This window comes from Berghia stephanieae, chromosome 8 (genome assembly GCF_034508935.2).
Source record: "Berghia stephanieae isolate SIO BIC M18660-M18661 chromosome 8, UCSD_Bste_1.3, whole genome shotgun sequence".
Classification (NCBI taxonomy): Eukaryota; Metazoa; Mollusca; class Gastropoda; order Nudibranchia; family Aeolidiidae; genus Berghia; species Berghia stephanieae.
Genome location: NC_088367.1, coordinates 26,481,616 through 26,495,944, shown reverse-complemented (window position 1 = coordinate 26,495,944; position 14,329 = coordinate 26,481,616). Strand labels below are relative to the sequence as shown.

Here is a 14,329-nt window from a genome sequence, read left to right as displayed (position 1 = left end):
AACAAGACAAATTCTACAAATCTGTTGCGTCATATTTCAAATCAGGGATTGAATACCTTCAGAAGAACTGTAATTTAAATGATAAAGCCATTGTGCATGCCTGTGTAGTCGACCCAAACAACCAAATGTCTTCCTCAATTGTGGACCTGAATTTTTTTGTGGAAAGATTTCCTCCATTACTCCCTGCTGATGTGTACATTGAAGAAAGCATGGACAAACTTGTGAGGGAGTTTAGGTGCTGGCAAACTGATGACTGTTCTATGGAGGTTAGTGAAAATGCAGCTGATTATTGGTTCAGGATGGCCAAGGTGGAACGTCAGTGTGGGGGCAGAAAGTATGCAGTCTTTAGCAAAGTCATGCTTGGCATCCTGACCATGTTTCACTCGTACGCAGCCTGTGAGCGACTATTCAGTTTGGTGCGTAGGAATAGAACAGATTTTCGCCACAGCATGTCAAATAAACTTATGGAATCCCTGACTGAGTGCAAAAGTGCCAAGTCGTCGTTTAGAGACATGATCCCCAAGGATGTGTTGGTAAAGGCCAAGTCAGCCACTGAGGGAATACACATGACATGTAAATATTTGTATATATAGCTCTTCATTGGATGTTGTGTTACGCTGTTATTCGTATTATTACTAGCCTATTGAGAAACCTTGGTGACCAAGAGGATATTCATATATTATTTGACCAATTATGATCTTCATGCTGGGAGGTAGAATTCTGAAAGGATTGGATTATCAATTATAGTCTTGGGAACATCATTGTTACTGCAATTGAGCTTGTGCAGTGTGACTTTATGTAAGTATAACTTCCTCTTACTTTCACAATGGTTAGTTTCCGTTGATTTCAGGATTGTACCCATTTTTATGAAATCTCCCCGATTTTGAGGTCCCATTGTACACATTCTCATCAGATGTTGTTGGCAGCTCTACTGTTATTATTATTATTATTATTATTATTATTATTATTATTATTATTATTATTATTATTATTATTATTATTATTATTATTAATATTATTATTATTATTATTATTATTATTATTATTATTATTATTATTATTATTATTATTATTATTAATATTGAAAAACAAAACAAGAAATATATATTTTCTTTTTAAATACAAACTGAGCCGTAATGCATAAAAACAACTCCATCCTGCCCAACAAGCTGTATCACCAATAAGGGAAGTAAGGCAGGAAATAATACTTGAAGAACAGGGTATGCATTTGATTGCCTCCCATGAGCATCGGATATCAGCAAGCTCGGGATTCCAGCTTTTTTTGGCTTCTTCCGAAAGCATCCCAGAATCCAGCGAGTACTGTACTAACTTACACCAATATTTCCATCAATTTGGGAAATATAAAAAATTCAAGTCAAGGTACACTGAAATTGACACACACACACACATACTTCCCCTCCCTAAAGCCTCAATAAGATCCAGATGAATCAGGTGCTGAAATTTTTACACATCTGTATTCAACCTCAATAAAATAATATTTACAATTCAAGTTCATGATTCAGACCGGACATTAAATCTAATTCCAAGAGTCTTGTTCATTCTGACATAATACCAGATAGATGAGATGTGTCACATTCTGATTTCAAACGTCCTTTAAATTTCTCCAGTCATGTACAAACAAACAAAAAGGAAAATGAAAGACATAGTGTATACATGAGTGATATCACCTAAACCTCACTATAACCCAACACATAAAGAAGACAAAGAAAGCAAAGAGTCCGATGTAAAGCCATATCTTCCAGTGGCCCGCCCTTGAGATTTGCTTGAGTCTGCCCATGGTCTTAGTCAGAAGGTTCCCAGATGAGTCAAAGTCGTCATCCTAGAAATGGAAAAAGTAGAAAACAAAATTATTGGAAATAAATTAAATTCAAAATTGAGCTTTTATATAGTGCTATATCTACTAAACATGCTCAAAGCGCTTTACAAATGGTCCCTGACCAACAGCAACACGTAAAATATAGAACGACACATGGTGCCTGTTAGGCGATATTACATTTTCTTTCTCCAAAAAAGGCGATGTTAACGGCCAGGTACTCATTTTACACTTGAGCACGATGAGAGAATGCGAGTAAAGAGCCTTTTCCAAGGACTCAACTATGTGCGAGACAGGCTGGAGCCCAGGACCTTTCGATCCGAAAGCGACCACATAGCCGCACTAAAAAAAAACTAGTGGCAGGACCAAAGGTACAATGATGGCCTAAATACCCGCTTGCCTATTGCCTGTTTTGCCTGAATGCCTGCTAATTTGGTAAAACAGAATAAATTCTCTTTAAAGTATAACCCTTAATGCCCATATTTCAAAATGGATTTTGGCTAAATGCCTGCTATGTTGACAATAAAATTTTAAAAAATTTAATTCACTGTTTGCGGTCTTGAGAATTGATTCCTCCCCTGATAGCAAAGGTCTATTTGAACATTTAAAAACTTTAGCATTTATATAACATCAGGGTGTCCAGGGAAATCCAACCTTACTATTTCCTACCTAGAAGTGAAATTTCCTACCAGGTATTTTATACACACAGCGTTCTATACGCTTAAAAAAGACAATCCTACTTAAAATAGGTCTTACCACAACACAATCTATATTTTTTTAAAAGTAAGAGCAAAAAAATACTCATATGATTTGTTGGTATTAGTGGTAGAGATGATAGTGTTTTGGTAGTTGTAATGGATGTAGCAGTGGTGATTGTGATGGTGGTAGGGATTATGATGTAGCAGTTGTTGCAAAGGTAGTGGTGGTGGTAAGGATGAGATGATGATATGGTTGTTGTAGTAATGGTGTTAGTGTTATGGATAGTGATGTGGTGGTTGTTATAGCAGTGGCGATGGTGGTGGTTGTAGTAAAGTTGACGTTGCTGGTAGGCACGGTGATGTGGTGGTAGTTATAGTAGTGTAGGGGGTAGGGATGAAGATGAAGTAGCGGTTGTAGTAGTGGTGCTGGTGGTAAAGATGATCATGTAGTGGTAGTTGTAGCAATGGTGATGTGGTGGTGGTTGTAGTGGTGGTGGTAGGGATAATGATAATGTTGTGGTAGTGGGGATGATGATGTGGTTATGGTTGCAGTAGTGGTGTGGTGTTGGTGATTGGGATGATGATGTGGTAGTGGGTGTAGTAGTAGTGGTGATAAGGATGATGATGTGGTGGTGGTTGGAGTAGTGGTGGTGGTGGGTATGATGATGTGGTAATTTTGCAGTGATGGTATGGGATGTGGATGTTGTAGTGGCGGGGATGATGATGTGGTGGTGGTTGCATTAGTGAGTGGTGTTGGTGATAGGGATGATGATGTGGTAGTGTTTGTAGTAGTGCAGTTGTAGAAGTAAAATAATAATTTTGTGCACAGCAGTTGTCCTTCGCACATTTTTGATATCGTATTTTAAGCAAAAAATTTATAATTTTTCTCATTTTAAAGGAAATTTCACCCTCAGTCCCATTATTTCCAACATTTCCGACCAAGTATGTAATTTCTGACCAATTTCCAACTTTCCGACTTCCCTGGACACTCTGAACATTATACAGTTCTATTAAACCGATGGGGGCCAGTCCTGGACACTGCCCTGCCACCCGAGCAGGAGGGCTTCAGGGAAGGAAGGTGCACCACGGAACAGGTCATTGCCCTTACAGAGCATATTGAGCAAGGAAACGAGAGGAAACAGCAAACAGGTGCTGTATTTATAGATCTATCAGCGGCGTACGATACGGTCTGGTGCGAAGGATTAATGCTCAAACTTGCAAAGATCATAAGGTGCAAAGACCTTGAAGCTGTTCTCTTCGATCTTAGGGGAAAGACAATTCCACGTCGCACTGGGAGACGCTACGAGTAAAGTAAGGAAATTGAAGAATGGGGTCCCTCAGGGTTTGGTACTTGCACCAATGTTGTTTAACGTTTACATTCGCGATATGCCGAACACTTCCTCCCTGAGACTGGGATACGCGGACGACTGGGCACTCGTTACCCAGAGTAAAGTGTGGACCCGTCTCGAGAGCATACTCAGCGAGGACGTCACCAGACTCAAATCCTACCTGAAGATGAACACTTCAAAAACCGTGGCCACTGCATTCCACCTATGCAGTGCATGGCACACCCGTAAACTGAACATCCTCGTCGGGGACCAGCCACTCCCATATGAGCCGCATCCAAAATATTTAGGGGTGATGCTGGACCGCAGCCTTACCTATCGGGTGCATCTCGAAGGAGTTGCCCAGAAGATAGAGAAACGCAACAGTCTTCTGAGGAAGCTGGCAGGATCGACTAACCAAGCACTCCTGAGAACGTCCGCCCTGGCATTATGCTATTCCACCGCGGTGTATTGCGCTCCAGTGTGGGGTAGAAGCAGAAACGTTGAGAAGGTAGTTGTAAAACTTCGCAAGTCAATGCACATAGTGTCAGGAATGCTGGCAACAACTCCTAGAGAATGGGGCCCGATAATTGCAGCGATCCAGCCCCCCGATGTCCGGAGGGAGACGCTTACGGTAAACTGGCTAAATAAGATCCGAGAGAGAGGGAATTGGGACACCCCTCTGAAGCGCATTATGGACGCGACCCCGTTTCGAGCCGAAATAAGTCCCTGTAACCCTTGTACGCAGCTTCCCTGACTATGGACAGAGATACATATACGAGATGGAAGTCGGTTTGGACGAATTCAATCCCTCGTAGGGGCGGGGACGTATACTCCTCTAAGCTTGGTGAGAAGTTGCCAGGCTTTGATACCAGTAAGAGGAGACACTGGGTGGCTGCGATTCGGCTTAGGTCGAGGAGCTGCCTAACAGCAAGTGCGCTTCATCAGTGGGGAATTTCCACCTGTCCCACATGTACCCGATGTGGGCAAGAACCCGAAATGGCAGAGCATCTAGTTGAACGGTGTGTTGTCACGATGCTACTGGGCGGGTTCGCGACGGTGCACGAGTGCGGACCAGACTTTGCTGATTGGGTCGATCATCATAACATAGTAGTGTGAGAACCATAAGAGGCTGCTGCCAACAGGAACACTTAACATGTTGGACGAACACATGGCATCTGGTAGGTGATATTTTAATTTTTTAAATTTCAGACAGAGACAACAATGTTAATGGCCATGTACTCATTTTACACCTGAGTATGGTGAGAGAATGTGAGTAAATAGCGTTTTCCAAGGACTCAACTATGCGCTGCTTAGAGAGGGACTCAAACCAAGGACCCTCTGATCCATAGACGAGTGTCATACAACAAGACCACATAACCGCACATGTAACACCTAATAACAATGTCCACTTTACTATCAATTTGTTTTACACTTGCTCCACCCTTCCTCTTTCCAGTAGTCCCATCAACCTATAACTCTCAAACTGCTTTTTTTTTACACGCAGCATCCAATCAGCTACATACATTTATTCGCCTCTGAATAGCTGCTGAAAAAGGACAATTTTAGTCGGGAGCACTACTGAAAAGGACATGGATATTTTTATGTGAATAACTAGAAGTCCAATTAGGAGGTTGTCACTTAAAAAGTTTGACTGTACTTATCAAACATTCTCAAAATGACAGAAATCTGAAAAGGTGCTTACGACAGTGCCAAAATAAGCAAATAGAAAAACTAAATACGAGGTTGAAAAAAAGGGTACAATTTACCCCCCAAAATAAAAAAATTTGAGAAACTTTTGTCCACTTGTCTGGGACTATATCATAAACACTTTTTAAGATTCCCATCTTGAATCGATACCTACTTTCCACTTTCATATTATATAGTCACAATGACAGTGAACTAAATTTTGATCTTTGAGGGGCGAGTGAATAAGGCATTCTAGCTCCATCTGAGGAATCCAGGCTCAAATGGTGCTATTGGTGTAATATATTTTCCTTGAACAAAAAATTTTGTCCTGATTGCCCACATTATGGCATGGCACTGTGCTGGTGTGTCCATCAAAATCTCAACCTGAAAAAATCCTACCATCAAAAAAAAAAAATCCTCCACAGGAATTAAAAGAACCATAAGTAGCACAAATGTGTATTAAAAAAATACCCGAGCATGAACATAAATTAAAGGGAACTTTATTTTCATTGTTTTGTTTTTAATGAAGTCAGAACTTTCGCTTGAGATATTATCTCCTATTAATATTTGTAAAATGACTTACCATATTTGTCAGCATGTTGTTCTGTTCCCGGACTTCCACACCTATATCTATTGATAGCTGTGAAAATTATAATAATGATAATAATAATAATAATAATAATAATAACAACAATAACAACAACAATAGTATGATAATGATAATAATACTTATAATAGGCCTAGGAAAAATCGCCCAAAATCTGAACAGCTTCAAATCTGTCCATACCACAGTCAGTCAGATTAAAATAGCTTTTTAGTAGTATTTATTAATTCCTCAGCATTGTTACTTTTGCCGTGCACATTGGTAAACATTAAAAAAATTGTTCTTGCACAACACGTTATTCATCCAGTTCGTTTCATATATTTTGTATATTTTGCTTTGAGCATATTTAGTGGATATTCCTTCAGAGCAATTTGGCCCATGGAACCAGAGTTTATCCCAGTTTCTATAGCATGAAACAGACAATAACAATTGCTTGCTACCCTTTGAAAAGGACGCTAGTCTATCGCAAAGTACTTTCCACCAGATCTAACAGACCCAGCTACCCAATCAGTGCTGGGTGGACAGAAGGGTGGGGGGGGGGGGAGGGTGTCAGAAATAATCTCTACTGCACCCGGGATCAATCTCGGTCTTTGTGTGTGAAGCGAGTGATCTACGGACTGAGCTATTGGGATCACCCAAGTGGATATTGCGCTATATAAAAGCTCAAGTTTTTTTTTTTTTTATAAAACCCTTGTGTTAATACAAATATGTAAACTGGTTAAATTTAATTAGCTTTTTCAATTATCATTTTATTAATCTTTAAAAAATAATTTCCCAGCATTTAAGTTTAAGCAAAATTGGTGTATATGTTGAGTTGGGTTAATCACTAAGTGAGGTTGGGTTGAGTTGACATGTGTTCTACAATGAATAACAAAGCACTTGACTATCCAATAATCCTAAGTCTAAAAAGGTGACAGTAAAAAGATAAGAGAGCAATAGAAAGCCACTCACTGATTTAAGAGCTTTAACTTTTCCTTTCAGTTCATCTTCTAATTGCTGATTTTCTTCCTCCAGCATCTGGCTTGTGTCTTGATACTGGTAGCCCTGATTTTGATTGGCTGGAAAGGAATCAAATTCAAATAGAAATTTATTTTTTAAAAAAAGAATCAAATTTTATAAAAATGAGCTTTATATAGCGCAACATCCACTAAATGAGCTCAAAGCGCTTTACAAGCGGTCCCTGGTCAACAGCAACATTTAACATGTAGGACGGGACATGACGCCTGTTAGGGGAAATTACAATTTTTCGGACAAAGACAACGCTGTTAATGACCAGGTACTCATTTTACACCTGAGTATGGTGAGAACAGAGAATGTGAGTAAAGAGCCTTTTCCAAGGACTGAACTATGCGCCTAGTGCGAGGCTCGAACCCAGGACCTTCCGATCCGAAAGCGAGTGTCATACCACTAGACCACATAGCTGCACTTGGAATATTGATGTTTTACCCATTTTAATGAATGGTATAGGACACAAATTTAAAAAAAAAAAAAATAATAAGAATACAGTGGTTTCTGTTTGTATGCATGGTCCTCAAGAATGAAACATGAAGCAGAGCATGCTTATAGCTGGATCGTGCATACAAGTGGATTCAGATTTTTTGCTAATTCCACTTCAATTTCCAGGTTGCCTTTTTGCATATTTTATTGATGTGGTGATTCCAGCTCCGTCCACTAGAGTGTGACTCCAAGGTATTTTTTTTTTTTTTTTTGTGTGTGTTTCGGTCAATGTCTAAAATCTTGATGTTCACCATGACTCTCTCAATCTAGAGGCCCCTACCCAAAGAAGTCAGTAGGAGGAATTAACAAAAAAGAGGAATTTCTGGTGTAAAAAAGGAATCAACTTAATGACACTCGCTTTCAGGTCGGAAGGTCCTGGGTTCGAGCCTCGCTCCACGCATAGTTGAGTCCTTGGAAAAGGTTCTTTACTCACATTCTCTCACTGTACTCAGGTGTAACATGAGTACCTGGCCGTTAACAGCGCTGTCTCTGTCCGAAAAACATATAATATCACCTAACAGGCGTCATGTCCCGTCCTACATGTTCAGTGTTGCTGTTGGCCAGGGACCCCTTGTAAAGCGCTTTGAGCACGTTTAGTAGATACTGCGCTATATAAAAGCTAAAAAAAAACTAAAAAATAAAGATTACAGTAGTATAATTAATTAATCAAGTGAGATTGGTTTGTGAATAATAAGTACAGAATTGATTCTTTTCTGGTGGGTTCCTCAACATCTTGATGAAGACCAGGGTCTAGTGTGTTTTCAATGTACATTTCGTTAATTTATTTTGGATTTTAGATATTTTGCAATGTTTACTCAATCCACTGGGTAAGTTGAAGTCCCCACCAAGCAGGAACATTGAGGTTTTGATTTTCACTGCGATCTTCTTTATAGTTTCATAAATGTCTATATCAGTTTATATCTTGTATTGTCTGGTAGTCTGTATATTGCACCAGCGATGAATGGTGGTTTCTTACTACTATTATTATTTTATCATTTTATAAAATACCGTCTCAGGATTGTTTTCATAATATATTTTTGTTCACTAGCCAGGTTTTCTTAAATGCAAATCATAGTGCCTCCTCCTCGCAACACTGTTCTCTGTCATTCCGATAAACATTGTAATCACTGAGGAGAAGTTATACCTGGATACCTCTGTATAGAGCTTTTAGACTTGGTGTAGTCTCCTTCGCTCCTCCTCATCTATTAATGATTGGACCAATTTTTATAATTGAACTTGTTTCCAAGGGTGTAGCTTATCTCCAACTCTGCTTTGAATTTATTCAAATTTTTTGCTGATACTGTGGTTTCTTGTAGTTTATTCCAGTTATTTACAATTCTAGATGAAAAAAGTTCCTTCTTTCATTTGTTTTAAAACGTTCTTTTTCAGTTTCTTGCTGTTTCCTCGTGTCTGAATGTTCTTGTTTGGTTTAAGGAATCCTGCCTCTACCCTGTCTATTCCCTTTACTATTTTATATGTTTGGATCATATCTCCCCTTCTTCTCCTGTAATCTAAGGTCGGGAGATTTAATTCTTTCAATCTCTCACAGTAGGTTTTGTCTTTCAGGTGTGTGATAAGTTTTGTTGCTCTCCTTTGCACTCTTTCCAAACAGTCTTTGTCTCCCTCAAACTTCGGATACCATATGCAGTTAGCATATTCCAGCTTTGATCTAACCATAGTCTTGTAGATGGTAGTCATGTGTTTTGTTTTCAGATTCTTGAAATTTCTTTTCACTATTCCGAGTGTTTTACTAGCCTTAGATTGAACATCTTGAATTTGCTTCTTGAAGTTTAGCTTCCTATCAATAAATACTCCTAGGTCTTTTTCCCCATTGGATTTCTGCAGGGGTTTTTCTTTCATTATATAGTTTGCTTCTCTGTTGTTTTTTCCTAGGTGAAGAACTGCACATTTATCTACATTGAACTCCATCTGCCATATTTCGGACCATTCTTCAAGCTTTTTCAAATCTTGTTGTAAGGTGTTTCTTTCTTCTTCTGTATTAGCTACTCCATAGAGCTTAGTATCATCGGCAAAGATTTTACATTTAGATGATAGATTGTCTGGCAAGTCATTGATATAAATCAGGAAGAGAACTGGTCCCAGTACACTTCCTTGTGGAACTCAACTTGTTACCAGTCTCTCCGTTGATGCTGTTCCATTCACTATCACTTTTTGTCTTCTATCTTTGAGGAAATCTCGGACCCATTTGACTGTCTGATCATTAATTTGATACTGTTCCAATTTCCTGATTAGGCGCCAGTGTGGAACTTTGTCAAATGCCTTTCTGAAGTCGAGGTATATGACACTTGTCTATTGTCTATTTCTAGCTACAACATAGGGCCTACTTTGTGTCCCAATTATTATTATGTCGGGTCGAATTTCATCAATTGTCGTTGCCAGCGTCGAAAGTTTACAACTACAATAATCAATTTTAAAACATGATGAATAATTCATTTCACAGTGTATTGCCTGTTTGGTGTTATAATTTATGCCATTTATATTTTAAGTTTGTCCATAACTGTTTTGGGCAGTGACATTTTGTTGTTATTCAACTTGCAAAGTTCACTTCTTTTGACATGAATAAAAACAACACTTGCAAAATCAATGAATGATTTCACAAGCCAATAAAATAAATAATTCGCATAAAAAAGTTGGAACAAAACTTCAATAAATTAAAATCTACAGCTTTTCAAGCACATGTTAAATTGACGGTAAAAGATCAAAGTCAGAGCCCAATATATTCATTTTAAAAGATTCCTTTAGAGTTTAGACTAGATTTAGATAGAAAAAGAAAATATGAAAGACAATTGACTAAAACAGCATAGACTACTGATCAAAAACACGTCTGCACTCACACAGCCACAAATAGATACAACTACACACCAACATAACATTAACATATGTTTCGTCAAGGCCAAGGTGTGACCCTGCTGGTCAACTTAAGTAAAGCCGCCGTGAGAAGTGAGATGCAATTTTAAAATAAAATAATTAGGTTGCATCATTAGAAATTGAGCACATTGTGAACGATCAAATCAATACTAATTGGGGCAAAAAAGAATTCAACAAGTAGATTTTCATCATCCCTGTTTTCAGAGCCAGAGCACTCAAATTCAAATCAGATTCAGATCAGAACTTTTTGGTGTCGCACTCACTTTTTTAAAGTAAAGAAGATATTATCAATTCTTATTTTATATTATAAAAATAAAAGATCAACTTACCCATATATGATCTCCTCATTTCGCCTGTTTCTCTCTGTAAAATTAATGGATGTGATTGGACTGTGTCCTAATAATAAACTAAGTGTCGTTCGGTTATTATTATTTGACATTTGACTCCAGGTATGTAGAGTGTAGAGTATGTTTCTTATTTATTTCTCGTCCAAACTGTCCAAATTATTTTTGCTTAGAATGCCAAATAAGTTTTTAAAAATACCAAAGCAATACTTTTCCTAATCAAATAAATCTCGTTGACACGAAAATTTCATCTCGTGCCAATTTAATGGTAAAAATGTAAATAAATTAATTGTATGCCATTTTTCAGTGCCAAACGGGTGAAAGTGACTGCCAAACTACATCCATTTGTATGGATGTGGGTTTTTTGTTTTTTTGTTTTTTTTTTGTTGTTGTTTTTTTTTCATGCTAAACAGCCTTAAAGCCTTCAAACGGGCAATCCTGGTTTCGATACGTCATATTCATGTTGTTGACAGAGGCCTGTGCGGCCATTTTTTTAATATGCCAGATATTAATACATTAGAGAGAAAATCAAATCTTTTTTTAAAAAAGCAATAAAATGCAAAATGGATAAAAGTGAAAAGGTTGTTATAACCTTGTGAACAAAGTTGCCCTTTTTATAAAGAATTTTAATAATTTCCAGCTATCTAGTTTCGGTTTAAGTAATCATCATGATGTCTTATTACATGAATGGTAAATGAAGTGAGTTGAATGAATTATGAGGTATTTTTAGGGATGTTAGTACCAAGATATGCCAATTTGGTAAATTTATCTGACAAGTGGTGGGCGGGCACCTGTGTAGATGGATACCCGCGGGTAAGAGATTCAAGAGGGCACCCGGGTACATACGGCGGGTAGCGGGCCGGCGTCCTTGAGATGATCAGTCGCATGGTGAAAAGTTTTGAACAGAGATATTGACAATTATTTTAGTCAAGAGGTCATTTTTTTATGGAAAATGAGTTCTCATCAAAGATCATTAAATCAAACATTTTTCTACATACTGATGAAATATAATTCTAGACTCCTAAATATTTTATTTTAATTTTTTTTTTTTTTAATGAAGGTAATTATTATACTTAATACCAACTCGTGTCAACTTAGGAAGCGATTTTCTCAAAATTAGGGTTTCACCCCCTAGCCCTTGCATGTGACCATCACTTCATGAAAAATCACCCTATTTGCTTCAAATTAAGAGTAAAATGCTCAGGAGACAGTGGGCTTTCAAAAAATGCAACCCCCCCCCCCCCCCCCCCCCCCCCCCCCCCCAAAAAAAAAAAAAAAAAAAAACAAAAAAAAAAAACAAAAAAACAAACAAACAAACAAACAAAAAACGCAAAACAAAAATGTTCATCTTTCGACTGATTATTTCAGGGACGCACACTGATTAAAATTGAAATTACTATTACCTTCTGCTGGCAAAAATGGAGGAAGCGTTCTGGGAGGTTCACACTTATTACACCCCGGCTGAAGCACTCTGAATAAACATGTCTCAAAATATTCTACAACAATGTTAAACCAAGCCCATAGTTTTACCAAAAACCAAATCGAAACTTGGATGACATGACCTGCTGATGTAACGATATCAGCAAGATTATAGAGAAATTTAAGTCATCAACTAGATCGGTGGTGATGCAAATTTGCAAGACATGGACTGAACGCTGAAAACGTTTGCATCGTTATGATCTTCTATCGTTCTGAATAAGAGACTTTCATCAACGAATAATACAAGACTTGTTTCATGAAATTTATTATTGTTGACCAAATAATTTATGTAAATGGGGAAGCAAAAGGACCCCAATACTCCAAGTAACACTCAGCATTTTTACTTTTCATTTGTTTTTCCTGAGAGGACCGAGAGAGAACAGATAAAGAAAATCTGGAGTCGGTCTTTGTTCCTATAATAGGTAACTACTTATTAACAACAAATAGTGTCATAAAAAAGAACAACACAATGACTACTAAGTTTTTTGACAAAAGCATTCGACTGTTAACTATATCCTTTCGTCCGTTTTACCTGCAACGATATTTTAAAAATTAAAATATGCTTTAGGATTAATATTCCACCAGGCGCCAATTGATCATTGGAGCGTTATTAGGAATTAACCAAACAAAATATCCCCCACATTTAGCCCGTTCCAACAACATTCCTGTCGCAGACAAACATTCCTTATGCCGAAGCGGTGCGTTTATGGAACATTCAAAAGTGATGACCGCTACACTGACCGTTGATCGAGGGAATATTTTTGATCCCCTTCCCAAAACGCAACACGAGAAGTGCTCTTCATGGTATCAACAACAAGAACAAATCAAGGCTGTCGCCATTCACATATGCTTCTGTGCCTAATCAGCGGTGATTACACACAGCAGCCTCGTCTAATCACAGCCTGGCTGCTGATTATACACAGACGCTTGGCAGATAAATTTTATGCAAACGGATTGACAAAATTTAAAACGAATAAGTGTAGAGAAGAGCAGGACAAGAAGCCACGGAATGCCAATTATACACAAGAAACTGGAGATGGATAGGACACACATTAAGAAAGCCAAAAATATCCATAGCCACGCCATGACAATATCACAAGGACAGCGCCATAGAGAATACAGGACTAGAGACGACAACAGGTAGGAAAACGTCATCAAGAGTGGCTAGTGAGAGGTCGAGCGCCGCCATTTTCTTTTTTATGCAGCCAGGGACGCTGTGCGATTTAATCTCTATATGAATGACTTTGACTGAGCTCAATTAACCTTGATTTGTGGACTGAAAATAGAAAAAAAGGCCAGGTTTATGATGATAAACCAAATTAGACATATTAAACTACACTTTTACTTGTACATTTTAGACTTGGCTCCAATGATCGGGTTTATAATAATAACTTTAAAAAATATTATGAATAATTTATAACTCCCTTATTTGTGGGGCGATTTTGTCATTCGTGGTATCAATTTTATTGTAATAAAGAGATAGGAACTTGAGAGTTATTTTTTTCTGACGAGAAATTATTACTTTGTAATTCTAGCACTGAGAAAATTAGTTGGTAAATAAATTTGGTACACCTCTTTGATCTACCGCCACCGTCCATTCGTGTAGAATTGTGAATCTCACCGTCGATGTATTACTCTATTGTTACGCAAGGAATATAACACCTTTTTGAGTAGGCCTAAAAGCTAAAATCTAAAAGTAAAAAATATAATTCTGAGGAATTTGAAAATCACATTGTTGAAATCAGCTTTAAAAAAAAAAGAAAAACATTGGTACTTATTTCAGAAAAATCGGTTGAAAACCAACTGTTTTACGAATAAATTTGATTTTAAAAATTGTTTTTGTTTATTTTTGCTTTTTTAGCAACTTTTTTATTTATCGGCCGATTTCCTTGATTTTTATATCATTCTTTATATCTCAATGAGACGAGATCAGTGATATACTTTGTTTGTTTCAAATGTAACTAGAACAT

General features: G+C 37.6%; 1 protein-coding gene across 1 annotated transcript; it reads right to left on the bottom strand.

The window, feature by feature from the left end:
* Positions 1-1,456: 1,456 nt before the first annotated feature.
* On the bottom strand, positions 1,457-11,461 carry LOC144978435 (BET1 homolog). The gene is made up of 4 exons (XM_078924494.1): positions 10,866-11,461; positions 7,102-7,208; positions 6,130-6,186; positions 1,457-1,840 (listed from the first exon to the last, which is right to left on the bottom strand). The coding sequence occupies exons 1-4, from the start codon at positions 10,882-10,884 to the stop codon at positions 1,685-1,687; spliced, it is 339 nt and encodes a 112-aa protein (XP_078780620.1). The 5' UTR covers positions 10,885-11,461; the 3' UTR covers positions 1,457-1,684.
* Between the last annotated feature and the right edge of the window lie 2,868 nt (positions 11,462-14,329).

Excerpts from the sequence above, each read along its gene's own strand:
- LOC144978435 (XM_078924494.1), bottom strand. Across the intron at positions 6,187-7,101 it reads AAGTTAAAGCTCTTAAATCA|CTATCAATAGATATAGGTGT; the intron begins GTGAGTGGCTTT and ends TAATTTTCACAG. Across the intron at positions 1,841-6,129 it reads ACAACATGCTGACAAATATG|GATGACGACTTTGACTCATC; the intron begins GTAAGTCATTTT and ends TTCCATTTCTAG.